The 19,899-nt window shown below is 45.7% G+C and overlaps 1 protein-coding gene across 1 annotated transcript; it reads left to right on the top strand.

The window, feature by feature from the left end:
- Positions 1-1,351: 1,351 nt before the first annotated feature.
- On the top strand, positions 1,352-19,652 carry LOC119381966 (putative fatty acyl-CoA reductase CG5065). Its single transcript, XM_037649714.2, has 8 exons — positions 1,352-1,505; positions 2,229-2,345; positions 5,124-5,299; positions 9,184-9,358; positions 11,147-11,265; positions 16,116-16,355; positions 17,699-17,828; positions 19,521-19,652. The coding sequence occupies exons 1-8, from the start codon at positions 1,365-1,367 to the stop codon at positions 19,650-19,652; spliced, it is 1,230 nt and encodes a 409-aa protein (XP_037505642.2). The 5' UTR covers positions 1,352-1,364.
- Positions 19,653-19,899: the final 247 nt, after the last annotated feature.

The following is a 19,899-nucleotide window of genomic DNA, read 5'->3' on the forward strand; positions in this document are numbered from 1 at the left end:
GCTCAGTTATTTATGTGCATGCCATGGCTTCCACACTTATAGTCTGCGACGACGGCGGCGGGCAGTCTCGTGCGGCGGCCAGTGATAACTTGATAACCATAATAATGTGCTGCAAACTAGACGCCCACTAAAATAAAAACAATCATGGCATGACAAGTATACCAGCTGCTAGTTCAACATGTGGTCTGTCCTTGTTTTTTGTGGTTGTTTTTTCTTTTTTTTTGGGAGGGGGTGCCTTCTTTCATTTCGTTATTTTAAGTAACTTGGTATATTAAAGCAAGTCGACCCACAGGAAGTTGTGCATAGGAGAAGCTGACGTTGAAAATGATGTAGCTTTAAGTAAAGCTTGCTGTAAGGCTAAATGGGAAGCTTTTGCCTGACCAGGTGTTTTTTCATTCAATGCTTCTCAGGCAAGATAAGTTGGTTAAGTTCACAATTTAAATGCAACAGATGCTGCAACAGCCTGACGGTGCTGGTACTAAGCCAATGAATGGCGTAGTCTGCGAGCGCAAGTAGAAAGACGAAAACACACACACACACACACACACACACACACACACACACACACACACACACACACACACACGCACACACACACACACACACACACACACACACGCACACACGCACACACGCACACGCACACACGCACACACACACACACACACGCACACACACACACACACACATTCACGCACGAACACACACACATTCACGCACGCACGCACGCGCACACTCTCATGGGTTAAGCTAAGCTGATAATGGTTGTATGAGGGAAAAAGCCTTCCTAATCGAACATTTCGCAACTTGATGAAGAGTATGGCTGTTGGAGAAAGCGTCTAGCCATGACTTAATGCATCATAATGAAATGACACGATATTCATCAAGAAAGACGCATAGAATTCGCTTACAAATTAGGAGAGGTGTATTAGACGCAGACGGAAGCTATGCAAAGTAACATGCCCAACTACGCGCACAACACGTGAGCTCAGTAAAGAGAAGAGTAAACTGAAACGAAAAAAGGGCCAGGTCAGAGCTTAAAATCAAGGAGGATGGCGGGAGGTCCCCTTTCCCTTCGCCTAGTGGTCAACAGCCTGTAGAAACATTTATACCCAGCCCACTCTCTCCCACATTCACATACATACAAACAGGCCATGCTGTTTGGAGACCCCCGTCCTCCCCACTTCAAGCAATGTTGCCGCCCACCTCGGACAGCAACACAGACACAGAAAGGGAGACTGTGTGTTTCCTTTTGAATTTTGCTGCATGTGCAGCTAGAATCGCAAGACGCGCGCTTCAGTCCGCGTTTTCGATCACGTTATCCTCTTCTGTCACCCTTTCAGCCTTCGAACGGCCGCGCCCCCATGACAGTCGAAGCCGACAAGCAGCATCCGCGAAGCTTCACGCCGGCGGCGGTCGACGAAAACAGCGATGACTCCGAGATTGCGAGGTTTTACCAAGACCGAACGGTGTTCATCACCGGGGGAACGGGCTTCATCGGAAAGGTAATTCATCGCTGCCGGCGGCATCGCGCACGTGCAATTATGCTGCTACTTGTAGCGAGGTCGCCGACCGCTAGTTATAGGGGTACTTATATGCACTTGCACGTGTGGAACCACAGAGAAAAAATGTACATGTAGCGGAGAAATGTGTTTACGCGTTGGTCGTAGTGCTCCGGGGGGCAAGGTTAACCTGGCGATTATTGTCGTCAATTATCGGGCGTGAGCATATTTGACAAAAACACGGGGTTTTACGGAACGTTCTTGAACTTTATTTTGGGGGGAAGGTCGTCTGCATGCATTGAACTCGCTTCTGATCACTCGACACCTTTAAGAAAAAAACATTGTATTGGATACTAACACAGAAGCTTTTGTGTGAACGCAATGAAGCAGCATTTTATTTCTTTATTTGCAAATACTGTTAGTCCTTTATTGAGGGTTATCGCCAGAAGCAACAGCATTTAAAATCCCAAAGTGCTCTTATGCACTTAGATACACAAATATAATGTAAGCATTCAATCAACTACACTCTTTATTCCACCCCAATATGCATCTGTACATTTCTTGTGTGACCATATACAGGGCCTCAATTTTTGGCGACGAAAAGTCAGAGGTATAGGGACCATTATGGTTAATAACCTATGTTAACAATTTCAAAAATATATCTGGCTTAATGTGCCTTTCGAGAATGCCATGGCTGCCTCGTTTGCTTGGGCTCTAATGTTTCAGGTTCTCCTGGAAAAACTGCTACGGTCTTGTCCGGGCCTCAAGCGGGCCTACCTCCTTGTGCGCAACAAGCGCGGGCAAGAACCGCAGGCAAGGCTGGAAAAGATGTTCAACTCCGAGGTGACTATACGCGACCATATTTCATTTAACCACTAGGCAGATAGCGACGCAATTCATTACTTATTAATAAATAAACCATAGGGATAAGGCCGCGAAATCTCTTGAGCATGCCGCGAAAGAATATCTGTTTCGCCCAGTTTGATTTGTTGTATAAGAAACTGAGAACTAAAGAAGGCAATGACAGCCGTGGAAAACGCGACATGGGTGGTAAAACCAACTATATTTTTCTTACTGTTTGCTTTCACTTTCTTGGTATTTCCTTGGGGAAAATGCCCCGAAGCGTGTGGTCATTCACCTAAACTTGACACAAGAGGAGCTTTACAAGATGCGGTGCACCTCTCTCAAAGCAACGGGGTAGCGTGCCGAGCGTGAATGACACCGGATCCCCTCACGCATTTCCTTGGTATACTTGATTGTGGGGCGAAATACATGAGGCACAATGCGCATCTTCCTGCGCACTCTAAAGTATTTTGTTGTGCGTATGCTGTGAGCAGGCGTTGCTTCTTGGTATAAGGAGAGAACAAACTGTCAGCGAGTTGTTGAAAGCTTTCTATACCAAAAAAATAAAGTGTCTGATTGTGTCAGCTATGCGTCGACCACAATGCACTCTGCAGAAATGGGCTTTCTTCGTAATATATGCTATCTTCACCACGTAGTTCTATGCCTAACCTTGGCTTTCTGCGCATACGCGGAAGTTGACTTTTTTTCTGTGTGTTGCTGAAGCTGTCAGTAAAGAGGGAGTAGTTTGGCGACTGACTGTCTTCTCTTGTCTGTCGCCCTTTTCATAAAATGTATTTCATCCCACAATCAAGTAGACAGAAGAAATTTAACCATTAGCTTGCCAAAGTAGTACATCATTTGCAATATTCCTCACATACATCGTTTTTTTTTCCTTGGCCACACCCGCCGCGGTATCTAGTGGTTACGGTGTTTGACTGGTGACCCACCGGTCGCGGGATCGAAGCCCGGCCGCGGCGGCCGCATTTCGATGGAGGGAAAATGCTAGAGGCTCGTGTAGTAAGATTTAGGCGGATGTTACAGAACCCCAGGTGGTCGAAATTTCGCAGCCCCCCCCCCCCCCCTCGCTACGAGGTCTCTCAGAATCATATCGCGCTTTTCGTACGAAAAGCCCCAACAATTATTACATTCTATCTTTAGTGGCATTTCCATGCTGGCGTTCGCGGCCCACTACATGTGTAAATATTCGGGTTGCACATTCTGGGCTACAAGAGTGAAAGAGGCTACAAGAGGCTACAGTTGTGAGGTGGTTAGCAACGTAGAACTGACTGCGTTCCCTTTAGAGCCCGCCCCGCATCACACCATAGTATACAAGAATATGTGCCTTTAGATGTGGCCTTGAATGCAACCGGTTCAGCAGACTCCGAAATAGTCACGAGAAGACGCAAATAACACGCAGGAGGTGTTTGTTTGTTTACTGATAGTTTCAAGGGCCGCAAATTGCCGTTGTAGTCGTTTATATACGAAAGATGAACGCTGTCGCAACAGCCGGTCATACATAGAAACAGAGGGTTGCGTGTCGAAGACAGCAGCACCATTATCGAGAATAGCCGTAGCTATGGACCATGATTTGCGGGCTCTCATCACGGCACATCGCGCATTTCCGACAATAGCTGCTAAGAGTTGTATATCAAAGTACACCAGAACTGTCGTGTGGTTCACGACGACTTAGGAATATTCCCCTCTTGTTTTATTCCGTATCCACCGGTTCCGTTTTGGGATTGGTCGAAATGTTAGGGCCCATGCCCACTGCGCTCGTCTGTCAAGCGATCCAACAAAAGTTGCGTAAAGACCCGGCCAATAGTTACGTGTTGAGACTGCTTGTTGGCGATTAGCCAAAAGAAAAATGAAAATATTTCTAATTCGGTATCTCTGTCGTCATCAGCCCTTCGCTATTGGTGAGCAATTTTGGGGCCATGGCAACATCGTCTCCTTTATGTTACGTGGTGGCTTTATGTTTTTTCTCAAGTTCACCCGCTTCATCTGCTTCTCATTTCTCATTCGCCTGTTTCTCAAAACACCCGCTGTGCACCAGCATTAGACAACGGCGCGTAGCGTCAGCATTCATAATAGGCGGGCAGCGTGAGAAGCGCGACATCCCCGCGTTTGCCGACATGTGCGCCAATCGTCACACCGTTTTAGCAGGCGCGCCGCGCGTTTGAGTTGGGATGCCTCGATGCACACCAGCCTGCCGTAGGTGGCAGGACAGGCACGCGCATCGAATGATACGACAAGACAGCTTGACAACATTGTATTTTATCTATAAATAACAACAGAAATGCGTCGAATCAGGAGTTTAAAACAGTCAGCAAGTAGCCATGGTGCCATCCTGAAATTTTCAGCGCCAGACGGTGTCGTAAAGTATACCATCTTGGTGCAAAGTAGCCACCAACGGCAGCCCTGCATGTCAGGCTCTTAGTTACTTTTGTCGGAATACCTGAACAATTAACGGGAGTAACCGCACAGTGCGCCGTTCAGAACGGAATGGAAGACGGCTGACCGCCGACTGTTCTGGCGCTGGCTACTGGTAGTGTCCCGTGGAAAGGGCTTATTTGCGTATAACAAGAAATTTTGAGAAGTTGCTGCGTGTATACGGCATCACCCTGCGAACTCTTCTTAGCATAGGATCGGTAACTTTAACGCTTTGTCGCAAGCCGCCATGATAGTCGCAGCCTTGCTTTGAGCTCAGCTTAAGAGTGCTTACGAAATCATCAAAAATGTTCGTTTCTTTGTTCAAATGCAATTGACTTCATTTTGCAGATGTTCGAACGCCTCAAGCGAGAACAGCCCGAAGCTCTAAAAAAGGTAACAGCGCTGGAAGGAGATCTAACTGAGCCGAACCTTGGACTGAGTGTGTCCGATCAGGCCGTATTGACGGATGACGTGTCTGTCGTCTTTCATTCGGGCGCCACCGTCAAGTTTGACGAACCTATCAGGCAAGTGCTCGAGACAAACCTATGTACTCTAAACACGATGCTCTACTTACGAAGTAAAGATCAGACTGGTTCGTATTTCATGACGTACCTTCGTAGCGCTGAAACGAGAGCGAAGACGACTGTAACGATAACGACATGCCTAAGTCGTTTTACGAAGTTACGTTAGTTTACGGGGGTGCATCACGGAACACAAATTAGCCCGTATTCCAAAATTTTTAAGCTATATTTGACGTTCGCCTGGCCCTCGCTATGTGCTTTACGTTAGCGCTTGTCTGTGTCGTCTCTCTTCTGCCTCTTCATTCACTTCCGCATTACGAAGTTACGTGATACTTTATTTTTATGTTCGCCTGATTACGATAATTATTGCTGTCCACTGTTTTTTTTTCGAGCAGCGCGTTAACCAATAGCAAACTGACCACTACTACCTACCGCACTACTCACTTGGCAACACTTTGACTCTGCGCGGCGCCAAAAGGGAGACTCGTGGGGATGGAATTGCGACAGAAGTAATCGAATGGTGCCGTATTTTGCATTGCCACCGAAGCATCCGATCTTCAATGCTGGAGAAAAATGCCAAAAAAAACAAGATGTAGGCCAAGAAGTAAGCATGTGTCGTGGCAGGAACACTAACAATAGCAAGTATTCTCACCCAAAGAGTACCCATAAAGAAATTGGAGCGTCGCTAGCTCCCTTTTCGGCGTAGATAACATCACGCAAGCTGCTGCATTTTTTTTCACCGCATCTGATGTACCGTCAATTATCGGGCTATGCATCCGTTTATGTGCACGCAGTGTTCGTACCCTCCTTTTATGTCATCACTCTGTCAACAGTCAGCTAATTCAAATGAACGTCACAATAGGGGCTTACGTTTTGACGCGACTGCTATTCATGTTTATTGATTTTTTTTTACTCTATCGCTGTCTGATGCATCGCCATGCCTTGTATCGTGCAATAAAGCTTATATAGTTAAACTTGTCCGCCACGGTGGTATAATGGTTACGGTGCTCGGCTGCTGACCCGAAAGTTACGGGTTCGATCCCGGCCGTGGCAATCGCAATTCGATGCAGGCGAAATGCCAGAGGCGCGTGTACTGTGCGGTGTCGGTGCACGTTATGAACACCAGATGGTCAAAACTTCCGGAGCCGTCCACTACGGCACGCCTCATAATCATATCGTGCTTTTGGCACGTAAAACCCGAAGTACTATTATTCTAGAATGAAGCTTTATCATTTCAGCTAGAGGGTGATCTTGCTGCGACGTAGAGGCGAACACGGACAGTAACATAGACAACAGGCAGAGCTACGTGTGTTCGGTGTCTGTGTTAATTTTCGTGTAGGTCAGTGTCTCAGGAGGGGTGATGTCGTTGAACTCGTAAAAAAAGAGAGAAACCCGACCATCGTACAAATTACCTTTCACGAATATCAAGCAATGAATGCATTCGAGTGACACCACTACTTTATTTCTTCGTCACTGCATTCATCCCCATTAGAACGGCACACAAATTACACGAGTATTGCTTTTGCGTGTGAGCGCTCGTAACCGCTCATCACTAAAAAAGTTTTGCTGAGTAGAAATTACAAGTACACCATCATGAGACAGAAGGAAAAATCATTGTGTTCTAATGCACTCGCATTCCAGGAAAGCTGTTGAGCTCAACGTTCTAGGCACAAGGCGTGTTTTGGATCTCTGTAAGCGGATGCCAAATCTTTCTGTAAGTCACAACGCTGTTTCCATCTTTCTCACTTCAGCGGAGCTAGCAGCTCCGCTATGGGAATGAGTTACTGGCAAATTTTAGCTGAAGTGGCTCCGACTGAACTACACACTCGAAGAAAAGTTTTACTTTCCTATTACATATACGTGCCTTGTTTATTTTTGATTAATTGCTGGATTCAGTGCCTCTGCTTCTCTTGCAGGTTCTTGTTCATGTATCTACAGCATATTGCAACTGTGATAAGCCGGACGTACTAGAAGTGATATACCCACCACCCCTAGGCTCTGAAAAAGTCCTTGAAGCGATAGAGTGAGTGCGCATGACTGCTGTTTCGACTTCTATTTTTTACGCAAGCTTTCGAAATTTAAAAACAAATCGACTTCTACACAGGCCCATTTGTTATACGGCCATTCCTTTTGTGCAGTAGTGTGCATAAAAATAAATCTTAATGGAATATTACATCAACACTGTAGCCCATACAACCCGTTGACATTAAAGCTCTGCATGCCGTCCCTTCCGGAATTCAGCGACGAATGTTATAAAAACACGACTTTCTTCTGAATGAATATGTCACACAGATGACAAAGAACATTTTTTTCATTTTTATCGTGCTCCAGGTGGTCGGAAATATCCGGAGCCCTTCACTGCGGATGATAGCTTCACTCGCTTAAGAACGTTATACCCCATAAACCAACGAAGCATCATTGGTGTTACGCTCAATACGCTTACATTACCTAACCCATGACAATGAAAATGGATGGGAACTATAGGTGTTCCCGCAGCGTTGCCTCTATGCAAGAAACGGTGGCTTGTGGACATATGTCAATTGTACCCTTTATCTCCTTCTCTGTTATTTGCTCCTCCCTCATCCACTGATGGCCGCCGTTCAGGTGTCAGCTGCTCGAGCTAGGCAGTAAGAGTGGGGCCATGAGTAAAAATTTCCTTTTAACTTCCAGCCTTTCGTAATATTCCCTAAAGTAAACAGCCACTTACTACTACTATTACCACGACGTATTTTAAACATATCTCACACGTCAGATTGTATTACGTTATTGCGTGATCGCCAGATACCTACTATTATTTTCTAAATATAGGCCATTTTTCACGCACTCTAGCGTGACGTGTAAGCCCACAAACAGGCTCTGTGTCGGTAATACGAATCACATGGCTCCAAGAGTTTAAAAGTTCTTTTTTGTCTGCGATATGTTAGAAAGCTGCATAGTATTTATTTATTTATTTATTTATTTATTTATTTATTTATTTATTTATTTATTTATTTATTTATTTATTTATTTATTTATTTATCCTGTAGTGTCGATTGTTTAGGTGCAACACATAATGCCTCGCTGTTTCCCCTCTGCATCGGTGGTCAGAATGACGGCCACCCGCGCTATAAAAAGGTTCAGCCGGTATTAAGGGGTTCGTACTAACGTTGCTGTATAAATGAGCAGAAGGCATCCCTACGAAATTGCGACCCTACTGTGGAGTGCAATAAAAATATGTTTTTATGAAAGACGGTTGGTGCCAAAGTTGAAAAAATAAAGCATGGCAGCTCCACTGCTGTGAAACCCGAAAACGAGCGTAGCACGGGCACCCAGCGATTCCTGTTCGTGGAGTTCCCAGTGCTCCGTTTGCCAAAGCGTCGATGTCGCCAATGCTTAACTTAAGCATGTAGGGTTTCCCCGGCAGAGTAGAATCTTGTTGGAAAGATTCGCAAACTCGGTTTGCGACATGTGCGCTACTTTTTGCTGCTCTTTATCGACTTCCTGCTTGTTACGGCAGTTGAGACACGCATCGCCTGCAACGAGTTCCATCAGCTTGTTTCTCCCATCAGATGTAGCGACGCAGCGCCGGCGAAGCGTAGGGGGAGGGGCATTCGCTCTCTCGGCAAGGTGGTGACGCCCTCTCTTGCGCAACCCCGGAGTTTTCAGTAATTTTAGTTAAATATTTATATTACTTCTTGGTCATTTCCGTTGATTATATTAATTTAGACCTTGTTCCTTCATTTCAACTCGGTTTTGAGCATTGCTAGCCTTGTTATGGCCTGTATTAGGCGCTTTACTGTGAGCATGATCCCCCCACACGAGATGCATGGATGAACGACAATGCGGGCCCCTAAAGTGCATCGCACTTAAAGGGGTATGCGATTGATGGTGTACATTGTTCTCAGTAGGTCCGCTGACAAGTATGCCACGGAGACTCAACAGGAGTGCCTGTTCGGGCATCCCAATACATATACCTTGACCAAGAGTTTGGCTGAGTCGCTTCTGCTGGAACAACGAGGAGACACACCCGTCGCAATTGTGCGGCCTTCAATTGTCACTGCCGCGATGAATGAGCCACTACCGGTGAGACAGCAACTTATACTTACAGACTGGTTTCATGTAATGACACTAATGTGGTTTCTCAACATGCGAGTACCCGAACACAGCATCATGGCGGCTACGATGATGTCGTGCTTGATGTTTGAAGCTTGAAGTTTATTTTCTTTCTTTCTGATACAGAGATTGATGGTGAAATTGTTTATCTGCTATTTGGAAGGCCTGTGAGTTTCATCGCGGTACTGACGAGAACGATTAATGTTTGAGCGTACTTGCATAGTCTAGCTTCAATTTCACTTTAATAAAGGAAACGTATAAATTACAAAACGCAGATATACAAACGATAAGCTAATATTAAAACATAAGTCTGTATATTCGGTCGTACAGTTGGAGCGGATGTGGATGTACAAAGGCACAGTTCTGGCTAGCGTTTAATGATGCGTGCTATGGTTGTTGCTGGCGGCCTCGAGACTGCAGTGACGACTTCGAAAATAACAGCAAGAAAATTATTATGTGCACTTTCAATACTTGAACTCTGTTTTTAGTGCCGCTTCCTTTAAGGAAAACAATTTTAAGCCTCGCTGTTAATACCTGATTAATGTTGTATTTAACAAGAAATTCATGCTCGGATTAGATGGCACCTGCTGACAATGGCGAGTGATTTCAAAGTAGCACTCTTTGGTGAGCCTTTAGCATTAGCCGTAGTCTTCCTATACGGGCGTACCCATTAGATATTGTGACTTGTGAGTGTAGTGTGTCTAAATGTTGAAGCGCTGTGCACTCATACCATCTAATGTGTTACGAAGCTGAAGATATAGGTTTGCAGCCAGCTTGTTCTTCGCTGGAATAACTTTTGTCAGTATATGCGAATTCATTATGTACTAGTGACACGTTCTGTCCTCAGGCATGCAAGCACTAAAAGTCGACTTCGTCACTTCGTCTTCCCGCCAAAAGGCATCATGATATTATATAGCAACTATCGCTCACGGTTAAATCCACCTGCTGAAGGAATACACCGCGTGAATTGTCTTACTTTATGACACCTCTTTCTTGTTCTCATAGACGTTATTTGACCAATGACACCAGATTGTTTCGTATGGAACTATCTAAGGCACCATGAATGACATGTAAGGCGATTACGACTTCATACCCATGAATTCATGTTATGTGTCAGATTGGAAACAGCAGCACTTGAGTTGATTGGATAGTTTGGTAAGGACTGGTTTTGATAAATAATTGAGGCATCTAGAGGCTGGGATGGCAATCTGACGAGTTTTGAGATATTAGTACACTTTCGAGCATACGAAGGCTTTGGCAACCTAGTGCCGTTAGGTGCCCTTTATCAATTTTGTGGGGACCCTAAATGTGTAAAATGCATTGCATGTCACAAAAGACTGCAACAAACTTCAGAATTCAAATCTCGAACTTCAAGATAAAGGTAGAGAAACATCACTTTAGCGCAGATGTTTCTTAAAGACATGTGGAACGATGTCACTAATGCGTGAAACCAAATTTCCCTGTGTCTGTAGTTCATTGTTTGTGGCGGACTTCGACCGATGCGTTCATTTCTCCTGCTTGTATTCATGGTAACCAAACCAAGCACTTTCTCTTTCTTTAAGGGTTGGATCGACAATTATAACGGCTGCACTGGAGTTGTCGTCACGGTAAGTCCTGATCAGTTGTTTTTCCAATTCTCGTGATTAGGATGCTGATTAGTACTCCTGCATTTGAACAAGACGCTGCATGTGATGTATACCTTGTACTTCATTTGAGAGAAATAATTGATTGAACCACCTCTTTCACAAATATTTCCAGCTAGGTCTGGGGCTGGTACAGTCAGTATTGACCGAAAAGAGATGCACAGCTGACTTGATTCCAGTAGACGTTGTGGCCAATATGCTAATATGCGTAGCGTGGCATACATCTTCGAAAAGGTGAGCGATACGTTATGTTGTATGCGTAGCCTGTTTGCTTATCTCGACCGCTAGTGAGATCTTCTTCGAAATGCCACAATGCAACCAAAGAGGGGGGGGGGGGGGTTTAGGGTAGGTAGGTAGGTGGAGTACGAGCGCGTGGCGCCAGTGGCGGCGGTCGCAGTGCACCGCCACCGTCTGGTTACAGACACGCAGTGGTGTTCACTCACTTATCGCCGCAACTCGATAACTAAGACATGTGCAGCATATCGCGATATGAAGACAACAGGTACTACACAGTGGAGACTGGAAAATGTCGTAAACTTTTAGTATCGCACCACAAATCAGATAAGTTCCCAGTATATATGTCGCATCACCTAATAAATGTCTTACAAGCCTACGCACTTTGTCAAAAGATACCGGAATTTTATCTGAATAGTTCCATGGGCCATCATCATACAGAAGCACGAGTCAATTTTGATAACGAGGTCGTATCGTCATATATTTTTTTGCCTACTTTTGTTTAATATTTGGCGGAGCGCCGCGGCCGCCGCCGAGAGATGACGCCAGGAGCACATGTCTCTAAACTTCGCTATATCCTATTACAACTTGCACTGCACATGAATAAGACCACGTTTGGGTAATAGACTTCGAATGATGCGTAATCACGGGCAGAATTAATATAAAGAAGCCAGTGAACTCTTTTGCCGGCAGAGTTTTTAATGCGAAGTTTTTCTAGCAAGTAGACCACGCTTTCTTCGACATTATTTTCAGGCAGCAGTAAAGAAAAGTTTTTAATCTAGAATTACAATAAAAGAAAGAAAGCTTCAAAGATGCAAAAAAAGAGGCATATAAAATTTATATATCACTTAATCAATGCCGTGCGTACTGTGGAATATTAATTATATATATTTTTTTAATTCTACGCTAAAGTACTGCATAACCAAGTTTAGGCATTGCAAACAAGTGCTGGACGTAGACCGCGTGGTGGCGACCCCGTCCATAAAATGTGGCACCCCTGCGTGACGCGAACTCTGTCGAAATTTAAAGGTGAACCACGTGATCTCTGCCTCTCATGAGATACGTGCTTGGAGAGAGAGAGAGACAGAAAGACCCTAAGCAAGAGAGGCAAGCTTGCGTAAAGGTGCTCCCCGGAATGTCACTGTCTGCAGCCTATGGATTAGGTTCTTCATCCACTGCGGAATACGCACTGCACTTGCCGCGAAACACGGTAGACAAAAATTTGTGGGATGCTTGAGCTTCGCCTTCAAGAGTATATAGAACGGGATAGTGCAGTCGGGCCCTGTTCGCATCGCCTTCTCAATCGCTAGCCTGGCTTCGCTTTTCCGTGGACACCTCAGTCATGCCGCAAGGAAAGTAACGTCTGTGCGTCTGTAAATTGGCCCTTTCAAGCTATTTTAGAATGTCTACTGCAAGTGCAGTTGCGAAGCGTCCGCTGCTACATAATTATTTCTTTTGCGATTTGGCGAGGTACCCACTACGCGTCCGTAAGGCAGCGCGTGCACCTGTGTAGCTGCACACGTTGTTGATGCTGTCGTTGATGATATTAATGAATTATGCCTGTGCGCTTTGCAATGGATGGGCCTTTACACCAACCACACGTTGCGCAATTCACTTGTTTTGACGCGTGGTGTGTTATACGCTTCTGCCACGCAATATTACACGTGTTAATGGCGCTCCTCGTACTACATAACGTTTATATAGTGTTTTCTTCCGAAGCAATTTCGAGCACGGGCGTGGCTCTGCGGTAGAACACCTGCTTGGCACGCAGAAGTGCCTGGTTTTATTCCCACTCGAAGCGTATACAGTGAAACCTCGGTGATACGAATCGCACGGGACCACCAAAAACATTCTTATCATTCGAAATTCGTATCACCAGAAAGCATGGAAAATTAGCATGCGACAAAAGAAAGCTGGCGTACATTTTCATTTATTGTTTTTCAGGGCCGCAGCAACGTCAGGAGTAACCCTGAATGATTGGCAGTTAAGTTTTCAGATGTAGGCAATCATACCAGCACTCATAAATATACGGCCCGTACGCGCGTATTTAATTAATGAACCACGTGCGTTGTGACCCGCGACAGCAGTAGCCCCTTCCAAATTTTAGAATGTTTTTTTGCATGACACCGGAGTACTGCATCGAAAGTAACAAAAGAAGAGCTTTGACGCTATGGACCAAGGCCACAAAATTACAAAACCACGGTCCTGTGTAACCATTTTGTTATTGCGGAGGTGTTGGGGATGTTTTTTTGGAGATTTACGGCCGTGCCCGCACAAGTGCGACCTCAACAATCGCGCATGTTGACGTTGTGAGGCCTGACTCCTTCGCCAAGACCGTCCTCGCCTTCTTTAGGTCCTCGTCCTCCTTTCATAGGATTTCTGGTGCATGAGGCAGGCACGTCTTCACACAGTACAACGACAGGAGCCCACTTGATGCGTCGGAAAAAAAAAGCATGGCGCTAATGTCCTCTGTAATCTAAACGCGAAGGCACAGGAGGCACATGAGAGCCTCAAAGATTCGCGCACACAAACTCGGAGGCCGTGACGCGTCTCTGAAGGTTTATTCTGACCAAAAGAAAAGGATTTTTCGTATACCGTGATTCTGACGATTTGGCGGTGTGGCGCTCATGCCCAAGATTGCGTTCCCGCGCTCACACGTGCTTGGCGCGTCTTCCGCGACAGCGCGGACAGCACCTCTTCGTACCTGGGCGGTAGCGTACGTTCTTATCAAACGTCGCTGGGTGAAAATGGGTTCGCAACAACCGTACTCCATTACATTGCAGGCCAATGGGCCTTGACCGGGACCAACGAAAAATTCCTATCACCCCAAAATCGGTACGAGCTGTGATCGTATCACCGAGGTTTCACTGTATTTTTATTTCTTTATTTGCATCTATCTCGAATTTTCGCTCATGGACAACGCTGATTTTTTGCTCACAGCCAACGACGCCGACACCAACACTGGAATTTCTGCGAAACGAGCTCTTTAACGCTATCGCATTAAAAGAACACAAAAAAGTCACACTTTCGCCTCAAAGGCAAAGCAGCCAATGCAATAACAACCAATTGGAATGTTATACAAAGTAAGGCTAGCAGCTAACTCCTTTAGCACCCGACCTGGCGTATCTCAAAAAAAAAAAAAAACGCTGGCGTCAGGAAACGCCCCAGAAGCGAGCGAAGCGATTTTCGTGCTGTCTATCGCTTCAACGCAAACTGAGCAGTGAGAACACATTAGGTACAAAGGTATGAGCCGTCTGCTGTCAAGACAGGGCGCACGCGATTGTGCCCGGTCAGTCAAAGAACGCAGTTACTGCCGGAGCCACACAGTACGTCTCCTCCCTCCGGCACCATCATGGCGTTTCGAGCAACGAAAGCCGGCGGGCGCGTTTCCTCCCCGCTTGAGCCGCGATCTTCGGCTGCCCTCGCGCGCTTTTACTCGCACGTAGAACATACGACGCGCGGAATGATGTTATCGCACTTGGAATTTACACGGAAGCTCACAGTAACGGCAGAAATTCGCCTCGAGTGTCCCTAAATTGCTCTCGCAGTAAAGAAACAAGAAAATAAGGCCGGGCTCATTAAGTCAGGATTCCGCGCTCCCTCGCCTCCGGTAGTTCGAAACACGCACAACGCATGTACCTGTACGTGCGAATGCTAACCGCGGCAGGGAGTGTGTACGCTTTTGACACGAAGCTCGGCTCCGCAAAGGACGAGAACAGCGCAGTTTAATCTCTTCCAACGCGTCCATAAGTGAACCATATGGAAAACTTCCTTTGGTAACATCCTCATTAGACGGCGCCTTACAACTTCCATCCGTAATGAAAATTTGCAATGGGGCCTGGTATAGCGCCCACGTGAGACATGATGACACACACACACACACACACACACACACACACACACACACACACACACACACACACACACACACACACACACACACACACACACACACACACACACACACACACACACACACACACACACACACACACACACACACACACACACACACACACACACACACACACACACACACACACACACACACACACACACACACACACACACACACACACACACGCGTTTCTATATAATAAAACAGCACTGCTGGTAATATTAGTTACTGTTGACTGGTGTTGGCTAATGTTGGATATGTGCTCTTAAACCAATGTAATCAAACGAATGTATACTGCTATGCCTCTGCTTCCCTTTATAAAATGCTTCACGCCCTATAAGAGTTCCCATTACAGAAATACGCCGAAATATTTTCCCTTGTAAAACCTTCACAGGACTGCTTTATAAATGTCTTAAATGGATGTAACATAACAGCGGGGTACGGCGTACTTCTCTCCGTGTGCTCTTCTGGGACGACAACCAGTCGATTTTCGGACTTCATCGGCAGGGCTGAGGCTCGACCCGAGTTGACTTCGATGCAGTTTATGAATAAAGGTGTTCAAGTCATTCGTTGCTTTAGACTCGTTCACTTCACGCTGATGCATTGCCATCACGTGTATATAACGACCGGCTCACGTCAATAGTGTTCACAGGGGGTAGTGTGCCAGGATAAAGTAGCAGTTGTGTACTACTTATTTGGTTTTTCCCTCATCGGTGTACTCAGCAGCGCTCATCCTACGTAATCAGATTTTAGTACGCTAGCGAAATGTCAACACGAAAAAGAAAAACGTCTGGAAGCATTCCTCTTTTTTGCAATCAAATGCTCGCATTTAAACTGTCACAAGATGTGACGCTTTTTAAGGACAGCAAAGTCCTAATTCGTTTTGTTCTTGGAAATACCGGTCCTGGAGTGTCTTCTTCAGCTTTCATGAGCTACGTAACCTGTTTTACAGATCCAAGCAAGTGAAGGTTTTCCATTGCACCAGCGGCGCACTGAAGCGCTTGACCTGGGAAGATGCAGTTTGTATGGCAGAGAAGAACGCCTTGCAGCACCCGCTGCCAGGCGCTGTTGGTTTTCCAAAGTTTTCGATGACAAACAGCAAGCTGAAGCACCATCTTAAGCTTTGGTGCATGCATTATCTGCCCGCATGCCTCATTGACCTCGCCTTGCAACTAAGTCGACGAAAGCCGAGGTGAGTATCGTGAATACATCGCGCATAGTTCGCGATTGCGGACAAGTTATTGAGAAGTTCAGCAAGACAAGGCGTACAGTCGGTTACAACCTAAGCAAAAAAATGTGAGCTCCGCCCATAGAACCGTGGCGCGGCTGCTCTTGACATGTGCGAGAGAGCCGTGCTAGCTGGTGTCCGCTCGAACCGTAAGTACTTTTTCGCGGCTAATGTAAATACCACGCTTATTAGGAGCTAAAGGTTCGTCGTCAATACTTAAAACATTACGTTCGGCTGATCAGCGATTTCATAATCCCTGACGAAATTTACCAGCCCGTTGAAGTCTCCGTCATAAAACCAGCGACAAAACGGTGTTTCTGTATGGGAAACTCAACAATCTGAAATGCTTGGGAGGAGTAGGAGGTAAAAGTTTATTTTACCGAGGGATTTGGGCACGTCTCAGGGTCCTCGCACGACCGACCCCACTGCGCTTTCCGTTCATGAGTTCATGCAGAAATGTTTTACGTTACAAAAATGAGTAAGTACTGTAGGATGGAACACTTATGCAAATTTTTCTGTGGGTGTCACAGCGATGGCTCTGGGTGGAGCTGGCATTTTTTCTTAGAGTGTAACCCACTATGGATAGATGTTCGATAGAAAGAGAGAGAATTTATCAGAAAACAGAGAGGTCTAGCCTGCTACTCTGTACAGGGAAAAAATGAAGGGGGTAAAAGAGTGATGAAAGGCATTGGCGTAGCCATGGGGGGAGTTAGGGGGCTTAAGCCCCCCCCCCCCCGAAAATTTGCATATTTGCTTGCTAATATATACACGTACACATACAAACGCACGCACGAACGTATATAAAGTATGACTGACCCCCCCCCCCCCGAAAAACATTTCTGGCTACGCCCCTGTTTAAAGGTGATGATAGGAAGAGGAAGAAGTGATGCCCGTATAGGATGCGCCGACCAACTCTAAACAGAGTTCTAAAATATGCCGACGCACTCTATGGTGACGCGACCCGATGCAGTAAGGGAATAATACAGGATCGCGTAAGTGAAAGGATTGCATCGCGTAAGTGAATAATGCTCTTTTTTAAAGGAAATAATGCTATTCAGATCATTATAATATATACCACAAGTAATTCGTACAAATTTTCTGAAGTCTGATGAAACGTCAGGCTATATAAGTCACAATGAGGCATTTGCTGAAATTTAAGAGGTGAGTTACTTGCGGCCCAAATAGTGATACGCGGTTTGTTTCGTAGTGTGTTCAACTTCACAGGAAAGTGAGTTATCGCGTGCATTTGCTCAGTATGGCAAAAAAAAAAAAACTTTACCGTACATTCTCTCAACATTCCTCTACAGATTCGTAAGGCGCTACGAGAAGGTTCGTAAAGCCATGGGAGTTGTCGAGTACTTCGCCACTCATGGCTGGCTATTCAGGACAAATAATGTCCAGAAGCTTCTACTTGAACTCTCCCGCACGGATGCGAAGGTAAGCTCATGCGGGATACACTGCGGGTCAAAATGCGATGCTGGGTACTTGAAAACGCTTCGCCAAGACGTTGCGTACGTTTACTCATTGATGTTAACTACCAAATCCTTCACTTAACTAGGCGGGTCGCTTTGGATGTTCATCTGCTACTGTCGGAAGCTGTGCCACGCGTTTGCCAAAGAAACGTGTCGTTGAAACGTAAACGAAAGGTTCATCAGTAAGTAGAGGTGCTTTGATGAACTGCCAGGATATTGCGAAAAATTCTTTTGAAACTCCAGCATTGATGCATCGTGACAGAGAAGTCATTCGCGAGCGTGTCGGGAAAGCTAAGCGGGTAGGACACTCGCCTACGGAACGTGGACACGTGGGTTCGAATCCCGCCTTGTGAAGAATTTTTTCGCCAAGATATTTTCTCTTTGTCTTTCTTTCTACCCCTTTTTTTCTATCTCTCTTTCTTTCTTTTTCTCTGTATTCGTTCTCCCACCCATCAGAGTTATTATAGGTCACGCCAGAGAAATCGGTGCGCGGGTTTGGGTGCGAAGCAGAAGATGGAGAGGAAAAAAAGCACGAAGAGAGCGCGTGCAGGTTCATGATGAGGATCATTCACGCGTGCACGCGTCACAGACCAATCGTCGGCTTAAGGAGCTCCGCTGTTGAAAAAAGAAAGACAAAGGCTACCAGTACATTCAGTCTACATCAGCATCGAGAGATGCAATAGAGCGCGCGCGCGCACACACACACACACACACACACACACACACACACACACACACACACACACACACACACACACACACACACACACACACACACACACACACACACACACACACACACACACACACACACACACACACACACACACACACACACACACGCACGCACACGCACGCACACACACACACACACACACACACACACACACACACACACACACACGTGTTCGGTGGCAATATTCCCGGTCTGTATAAGCTGCATAATTAAACAATAAATATTCAGAGAACACGTGTAAACTTATGGTGGGCTTGTAGGTCTCCCTAAAAAGGATATACGTGTTAATGTAAACTCGCATAACGTTCAACACTTTCTTAATTAGCTAATCCAATTATAAGCTAGCATTCTGTTGCGGGGGGCCCAAGGTGTTTCGACGACTCATAAACCCCTCAGCCCCTGAGGAATTTTTTTGGGTAAAACGTTAAGCATTGCCCTAACCAAAAAGGTAACTGAGAAAGCAAGACAGCCCTGCACCCATATTTCCGCAATTTTTTTGTTTGAAAAAAGGGTACTATGAGTGGTTGGAACCGCTTTATGGGTGCAAAGAGGTTTACAGTGAACTACGCGTAAACGTACGTCGAATTTTGATCGCAACAATGATTGATTTCTTCTGTATACTTCCTCAATGGCAATTACTGGATTCAAAATATAGAACTGTTTGTGGAGGTGCACTACGCCTCCAAATAATGGGCATGAACGGAAACAGTTGCGATAGATTTGCTTGTGCCGCGTGTTAACGGAGGGCTACTCTAGAGCAGAAAACTGTGTTTTCAATTATTATTTGTGAATGGATAAAGCCACTATGCAATAGCATAAATTAGCCGGGCGAAAAAAGAGCTTTGAAATTGCCATGCTTATGGCGCAACGTTTGCCGTGATGTCGGGAACAATTTTTTAAGAGGGTTTCTTAATTTTTCAGATGTTCAACTTCGACGTGCGGGCTCTCGAATGGAGCCACTACTGGAAAAATTACGTAATTGGAATTCGCAAATACTTGTTCAAGGCTGAAGACTCCAAAGAACCAGACGCACGGAAACACTTGAGACGGTGAGATCAGACTCTAAACGACAACTCCTAATATCTGGCGTGTCATTGTGATTGAAGTTAGGAGTGCAAATTCACTGCGATTAAAATAATTAAAGCGTTTCCAAGCAAATCGGGGAACGATTGCGATGTATATTCGAAATGTTTCAAAACAATTGGAATGTTTGTGCCGGTGGTTTGAAACGCTTGTTCACAGCCCGTGAACGGCTGTCGTCACGTTCATTCCCCGGGCGCATGGGGTATCTTAGATTACT

The sequence above is a fragment of the Rhipicephalus sanguineus genome, chromosome 2 (assembly GCF_013339695.2).
Source record: "Rhipicephalus sanguineus isolate Rsan-2018 chromosome 2, BIME_Rsan_1.4, whole genome shotgun sequence".
Lineage (NCBI taxonomy): Eukaryota > Metazoa > Arthropoda > Arachnida > Ixodida > Ixodidae > Rhipicephalus > Rhipicephalus sanguineus.

Excerpts from the sequence above, each read along its gene's own strand:
- LOC119381966 (XM_037649714.2), top strand. The coding sequence starts at position 1,365 with ATGACAGTCGAAGCCGACAAGCAGCATCCGCGAAGCTTCACGCCGGCG. Across the intron at positions 5,300-9,183 it reads AAGTTTGACGAACCTATCAG|GTCCGCTGACAAGTATGCCA; the intron begins GCAAGTGCTCGA and ends TGTTCTCAGTAG. Across the intron at positions 9,359-11,146 it reads CGATGAATGAGCCACTACCG|CTAGGTCTGGGGCTGGTACA; the intron begins GTGAGACAGCAA and ends AAATATTTCCAG.